The sequence below is a fragment of the Oryzias melastigma genome, linkage group LG17 (assembly GCF_002922805.2).
Source record: "Oryzias melastigma strain HK-1 linkage group LG17, ASM292280v2, whole genome shotgun sequence".
In the NCBI taxonomy this organism is placed as follows: domain Eukaryota; kingdom Metazoa; phylum Chordata; class Actinopteri; order Beloniformes; family Adrianichthyidae; genus Oryzias; species Oryzias melastigma.
Genome location: NC_050528.1, coordinates 5938882 through 5946587, shown reverse-complemented (window position 1 = coordinate 5946587; position 7706 = coordinate 5938882). Strand labels below are relative to the sequence as shown.

Below are 7706 nucleotides of genomic sequence, written 5' to 3'. Positions count from 1 at the left end.
AAGGCTTAATCCTCCTGTTATGGTCATTTCTAGGGAACAAAATTTACATTTTTAACATTTGAATTACCAAAAGGTAATTTAATAAGTGTACTACAAGTAGCTGTAGTACTATACAAGACTTTTTATTTAATATCTCTATATATAGTAGGACTGTGAACTTTAATGCATTAATGCACGTGATTAATCAAACAGAAATAACATGTTAATATGAATTAATTCAAATTAATTGCACGTCGAGGAGTTGCAGTCCTTTTGTTTGTCTCACCAATTTAGGCTTCCACTGCGTGTCTTTGTGCAAAAGCTGAATATTGTCAACAAATTTACCTAGTAAAACATTGTGGTTAATTGTAATTAATCAAAATACAAAAGTGTGATTAATCTGATTTCTTTTTTTAATGGATCAACAGCCTCATTTAAAAATAAATGTTGCAAATGTACAGTTTTGTGTGAGATTTTATGCTGTGATTATTCGTGGATAATAAGTGGTCAATACATAACAAAAAAAGTTAATCGCAATTAATCACGATTAAATTTTTCCAGGTTCACAATTAATTAGTTAATTTCTGCTCTGATAGTACATTTAAAATGTCCCAATTTCGCCATATGTGGTCTATAGTATACTTGCGATACTTATACTAAAGTATTCTTTATAAAATAATGTTTAAGTGTCCTACTTTTTACTATGTGTACAAATAAAGTAACTGATCTACAATTGTAGGAGAAAATACGTGAACCTTTGGGACTTACTAAAGTTTTATGTAAAAACTGGACACACGATTGTGTTTAACAAAACATGAAAACATATTTTGGTGATTTAAGAAAGTAATGTTTTTCTTCATCGTTCTGATTTAGATTTAGATTTAAAAAAAATAAAACTAATTTCATACAGAAATTGAAGCACTCCCAAAGGGTTCAAATATTTCTCTAGCGACTATATTTTATTTACATGTTGATTCCACAAAATAATTGAAACAGCAGTGGAAAAAATACTTTAAAAAAGGGTTATCAAACTCAATCGCACAAGGGCAAAATCCAAAGCACACTTTAGAGCGCGGGTCGAACTGGATAAATATTTATTAAACTAAATTTTTAAAACTTTTTAACATAATTATGAATTAGATATGTTGCAATACCTGCGATGATGCTAGTGGGAATGCTGTAAGATGAATTTGGCCACTGAAGATGCTATAATTGATAGCTAAAATTGCTGAAGTTAATAGCTAAAAAAGCTGAAGCTGATAGCCAGCTAAAATATAACAAATTAGCTTAAAAAACTTAAAAAGGAAAAAAAAAAAAGCTTAGGTTAGCCAAAACAGCTACCATCTAGCTGAAAATTAGCTACACGTCTAAACAGCTTAAAAAACTGTCGGAAAAAAAGCCTAAATTAGCCAGTACAGCTAGCGTGTAAATATTATCCTAAGTCTAAAACAGTTTAAAAACTTTTTTATTTTAAATGTCTAAATTAGCCAAAACAGCTAGCATATAGCTGAAAAATAGCCACACTTCAAAATAGCTTAAAAAACGAGAAAAAAGCCTAAATTAGCCAAAAACAGCTAGCATGTAAATATTATTCTAAGTCCAAAAAAGTCTAAAAAACTTTTTTAAAGGTCTAAATCAGCCAAAACAGCTAGCATGTAGCTGAAAAATAGCTACACTTCAAACTAGCTTAAAAGAACTGTGAAAAAAAATGTCCAAATTAGCCAAAACAGCTAGCATATAGCTGAAAAATAGCCACTCTTCAAAATAGCTTAAAAAACGATAAAAAGGCCTAAATTTGCCAAAACAGCTAGCGTGTAAATATTATCCTAAGTCCAAAACTGTCTATAAAACTTTTTTTTATTGTCTAAATTAGCCAAAAACAGCTAGCATGTTGCTGAAATAATAGCTAAACTCCAAAATAGCCTAAAAAAATCGTAGTAAATGCTAAAATAGTCCAAAAAGATAATGCTCATTTTTAAAACGTTGATACTTTAACTTTTTAAACATAATTATGCCTAACCAGAAAAAGGGAATCTTATTCCAGAATAAATCAACAAACCTTAAATAACTTTCAATGTTTTACTCCATAAAAATATATTTTGTCAAAATGATACAAGTTAGATATGAGCACAAGATAACATCAGGCCATTAATAACAATAAAATAAAATGGCCCCCGGGCCTCAACTTTGACATGTGCTATAAAGTATATTATTTCAAAATTTGTATTTTTGCTATAAAAAATGGGCAAGAGTAGATCTATTTTTACTCAATTTTTTCAAATGGTCATGTTTTACAGTTTTTAGGTAAAAGCTGGAATTTTTTGGAGTAAAACTGTTGACACAAGAATAAAAAAAGCTGCCGATTACCTTAAGATCCAGCGATTTATCATCATAAATGACAAGGAAAAGTCAAGTGAAAGGCGTTTTTAATGGTGGGAGTAGCTGGAGGATCCACATGGCAACGTTAAACCCATTCAGCTTGATGAGAGTGACTCCCCGCAGCACTGAGCTCAGTGGGGGGTTGTAAACATTTACACTAAGAGCCTGTCCAGTGCACATGGTCGGCGCTTGCCAGCCACCTCGGTATCGAATGTTGTGTTGCATATTTTGTCATTCAGGCCTGTCCCGAAATTGTAGAAATCACACCACCAATTTATGAAGGAGCCATCCAAATGTGACAACAGGCTTATGCTAAATGGAGAAAATAGAGCTAAACATTGTTAAAACACCCCTAGACCCACATGGTAGAGAGTGCTCGATGGAGAGCTGCGATGCTCCCCGCTGTGAACTGGGAAAGTGATGTTGGTGGGCTTCCTCCTCCATGAGGCCCGCGCCGTTCTTGGGCCCCGATTTGAAGCCTTTTTGAAGTCTGTTTCTTGCAGGCGCGTGCCAACTCTCCACAAAAGGAGAAATCAAATGAGGACGTGTGGCGTCTCATTGTATGCAAAAAAAAAAAAAACATAAAAAGGAAGAACATTTCATTTTTTGTTGTTATATTTACAATTTAAATAAATAAAAAAAGCTTTAATTCAGATTAAATGAAATAATCAGAGTAAATTTGGGATCAAACCTTTATTGTTTCAAAACTCTATCTTGTACAATACAGTCATTTTTTATCGTTACATTTGATTTAATGGGTTATATACAAGGTTGGTGATATTGAAACACAGTCACAACGTATTTCTTTCTACATATCAATAATTCTATGATAGGTGAGAAGTTTGTGCTGATGTATTTATTTAGTTCTGACAGCTCAACTAAACTTCCCTTTTTTATTTATTCATTTTATTTAAATCAAAAAAAGCTTTTCCAAAGTGCATTTCAAGGATTGCAAAGAAGACTGCGTCCTTCAGTCATCGATACTGTTCAGTGAGTAACAAACAGCATTAACTACATTTCCAACTACAACATTTATCTGGTAAGTAAAATTAAAATCTTTTTTAATATGCATGCCATGAACATTCCTCCATCAACACCTATTTATAAATGTAATTATTTTCAATTAATGATCTGGATAATGACACAGTATTTTCCACAGATGCTGAAAACAAAATATTTAACATCCAACGTTTTCTTCGGTTGAACACGCCGGTCGGAGGGCGTAACCCACCGTGTAGTGGCTGGGACCCCGTTTGGTCCACAAGAACAAACCCAGGTTTAAAACCAAAAAATAAAAACAAAAGCATGTGGGATTTCAAAATAAAATACACATCCATCCTAATTTTTTATTTCTTAAAAAAAAAAAAGAAAAAAAAGAAGCTTCATTTTTCAAGTTATGTTAATGGTCAGAAATGACAAAAGAAATTAAATGTTTAGATCATTACTTGGCTATTATACTTTTCTGTTCCACGGAACAGCTTTCACTCGGTAAAACTTGGTTCCGAGAGGAACCTTAAATCTGTTCTGGGCCTGAAAAAGAAGAAGATTTCAAGAATAAACGTTTTATTATTTCAAATTAATTGCTCTAAATTATAAAATTAATACAAGTTGAATAAAACCTAAAATGATCAGATAATAGAATTTTTGGTACCTTTTTTGCTTGGCAATATTCCTTCTCCAGAACTTTTCCAAGAACCCACGGCCGCCTGGAAGTCCCTGAAGCTTTGGAGCAGAATATTGATTTATTGGTTGAATATTTCAATCGATACATTAAAATGGCAGGCGGTGTGTGGTTCGGACCTGGTTTGAGGTCCAGAGCCGTGAGGGACTCGGAGTGGAGGAAGTAGAGGGTGGGGCCGACGGTGAAGAGCACGTAGTTGTCGTGCCTTTCATCCAGAATGATGAGAACCAAATCGCCGACCTGGAAGCTGAAACCCGCCGAAGACGCGGAGACAAAAGGGAGGTCCAAACAAAAAGCGTGATTCATTATTAAAAACGTGTGTAATTATTACACTCTGTGTGTAATTTCGGGGTTTGAAATGGCGGCCGTCGAATCATTCACTCACTCTCTGATGGCGATTTTGTCTGAATGTCGAGACGACACGGACGACATGCTCTGAGACATCTGCAAAGAAATGCCGCAAATTAAAATGACAAAACATAAAAATAATTATTGAGGAGTTACAGTTCTATTCACCTAAGACAAAAACATTTAATTTTAATAAACTAAAATAAAATACCAACAAGCCATGCTTCTTTTAATATAAAAATCATAAAAAATTGACATTTCTATCAAGTTTTATTGTTTCCCTTTATACTCAATCAGTTATCTCATTTCAAAAAGCATCTTCTTTGATGCTACTGCCCCCTAGTGGAGATGACTCGACATAGCAGAAGGGAATGGACTCACGAGTCTCTGACTGAGGCGCTTGTTTTCTTCTTCCTTCATATGTAAAGTCTGTAACGAACGTCAGACGAGTTAAAAAGACCAAAAACAGCTGAGAGAAACAGCAGAATGAAGGCGCGTTTACCCTCTCAAGTAAGATGATGCGCTGCTTCTCCTCCGACATGATGCTGTCCCTACAAAATAAAAGACAATCGTCGATGTAAATGAGAAGAAAAAAATCATTTATGAAATTAACAAATGAATCACACAAAAACATTAAATGTAAATATTTCTAACACTTTATTCTTACAGAGAATTTTAGGTCTTCAAGACAATATTTTTTAATAAAATTAGGGCTATAAGAAGTGTCCGAGTTCTTCACGATCTGCTCCCAAAAATCCGAGTATGAATATTCACGACGTCCAAAATCGCTGATTCACGATCTTTATACACAGTTTTGTTGGTTCTGATCTCCTGTTCTAAGTAAAGGTATACATACATATTTTATTTTCATACATCCAGTAAAAAGACACACTAATAGCAACAAACATATTAAAAAGCAAGAATTGTCAATCTGACATCAAGTCAGTTACACTTATTTTTTTTGTGTTTTAAGCTTTAATAAAAATGTTTTTATTTTCAACAGTTTTGAATCCAATAAAACGATCACCGTTTGTGTCCAATTTGTAGCTTTTTCTCCGTCACTAAAACTTTATTTTATATTTGCGACATATTATACTTGTTTATTCACACCTTTAAGCTTTAATAGTAGATGTAACCATAGAGGAGCTTCTGGTCACACGCAAGATGGTGCCGGAAGTGGGAATTTACTAAACTTTGGGAAAAACTTTCAAAAATGACATTTTAAAATCTTTTCAGAACTATCAGATTTTAAGCTTTTGAATGTGAATAAACTGTCTAACAGTTTAGTGTTGAGATGAGCTTCTAATGTGTTTTTTTCCTCTGTGAATCAGTTGATTCTTTAAGCAGCTACAGGTTATCACAGGAAAAAGGTCAAAAACTTAAAACGATGAGTCCTGGTTGAAGACTTACTGATAATGATTTTGGGCTCAAATGACGTTTTTTGTGGCCGGCTCCGGCAGGAGGCGGGACTTCCAGCTTTTGATTTTTTCTCTGTGGCCAGATTCTCTTGAATAATTCTGAAAACTTCTTGATTGTCAATTTTAAAAGAGTAAATTTAAATTGTATTTATAGTTTTGTCATAATATTTTGCATTTTGTATGTTTGTCATTTCAAGATTGTGAGACTTGTAATTTATTCAAAATTGAATAAATTCTCTCAGTTAAAGGAGGGCAAAGAGAATCAACTTCTGGTTCAAAACTACAAAATTAAGCGTGAACTGATTAAAAAAAGAAGACACTATGACCCACTTATGGTTTAAACATTTCTTAACCCTCTGGAAAACTCCGTCTAAAATGAACTTTAACTTTTTTATGTTCTGTAGCTGATATTTCATTGAATTAAAGGGAGAATTCGGCCCTTATTTGTGGTTTTTGGACAAAATCAATCTTTTATTTTAATAAATGAGGCGGAAGACGAACTGACGGCTGCAAGGCAGGCTGTGAGCAGATTCCAGCCGAGCAGACCGGAAATCCAGCTGGATCAAAGTTCTCCCTAAAACCGTTTTTTTATTCCTCAAAAACACAACTAGGAAAATGTATGAAAAATAAGAAAAAGCTGAAAAAAAGAAAAGAAAAATAAATGGAATTCCAGGAAAAATGTCAAATAGACAGCAGTGCTTTTAGGAGAGAAATTCGTATTTTTTGGGCTGCCTGGAAGCTGAAGCCACACAGACAGACTGAAAAACAATCCCAGTCTGTATAGCAGCATAAGAACGGTCACATCATTGACCTGTGAGGTCTGTGATGTTCTTCTATCAACAGAAACTGTTCAAATAAGGAATCTGTGAATTTCACCTGGATTTTTATATATATTTTCATTCAAAAACGTGTTGATTAGTTTGTTGACTAAATTTATTCTTCTCTTTTTTTAATAAAATGCACCTAAAACTTTCATTCTCTGTTGTAGACATTTTTAGGATCTCCACAACAAAATGAATCCAATTTTTCCAGATGGAATTTTGTGTTATTGCATAATTTTATGTCTAGTGTGAGAATATAACATGGAATAATGACAAAATAAATGTACTGTCACATAGGAGAGGTTGTGACGATTAAAATAATACCAAATAATAGGGCTGGGTATCAGTTATAATTTCCAGAAACGATTCGATTAGATTCACAAGAGTCTCAATCGATTTGATTCAGATTTTTTCAGATTCTTTCGATTCTTCAATTCAGTTCAATTTTGAGTTTAGAAACTTGTTCACATTTGTTTAGAAATACATTAAAATGTATTGTTTAATCTCAATATATTTATAATAATCTGATCCAGTTCACATATTGTAAATTTTATCAGTGAAATAATGAGATTGTTAATATCATACAGAGTTACATGGATTCTCTAAAGCAGAAGTTCTAACTAAAAAGTTCAGATCATTAACATTGTAAACATTGTTCTGCTTCTCCTGGAGGACGTTTCAGTTTGACCACTAGGTGGCGATTGCGGTATAGAGATACACCTTAATCTAAAAGAAGAAGAAAGTATGAGCAAAAAAACGATGTTTTAGAACACAAATGGTTACTTTAAAAATTATTTCCTTAAACAAGTTTGGAAACAAACAAAAAAAATCTCGATTTTTTTTCATTCCAAATTTGATTTCCGATTTAAATCAATTTTATTTCCTTCTTCCTTTTATTTTTACAGAAGCCAAAGAGGGCAGAGTACGGGGAAAATCTCGATTTTCAAAAACTACATTGTCTAAAAGATATAGTTCTAATTAATCGATTGGCGCCGTCATGTTGACCGCAGGCTGATCCCTTTTAGAGACTCAGACATTTTCACGTTAACATCACTGTTCCACTATCGACTCCAAACCGCA

The 7706-nt window shown here is 33.3% G+C and overlaps 1 protein-coding gene across 3 annotated transcripts in view; it reads right to left on the bottom strand.

Annotated features, from left to right (window-relative positions):
* Positions 1-3032: 3032 nt before the first annotated feature.
* Positions 3033-7706, bottom strand: part of rb1cc1 (RB1-inducible coiled-coil 1) — a 23587-nt gene continuing 18913 nt past the window's right edge. For 2 of the 3 annotated variants that reach the window (XM_024273743.2, XM_024273744.2), the window contains exons 18-22: positions 4890-4938; positions 4769-4816; positions 4425-4483; positions 4010-4286; positions 3033-3888 (exon numbers count right to left, since the gene is read on the bottom strand). In XM_024273743.2, the coding sequence (XP_024129511.1) occupies positions 3811-3888; positions 4010-4286; positions 4425-4483; positions 4769-4816; positions 4890-4938 (511 nt within the window). In that variant the 3' untranslated portion in view covers positions 3033-3810. The remainder of the gene's footprint in view (positions 3889-4009; positions 4287-4424; positions 4484-4768; positions 4817-4889; positions 4939-7706) is intronic. The other variant, XM_024273745.2, reaches the window with a different exon arrangement.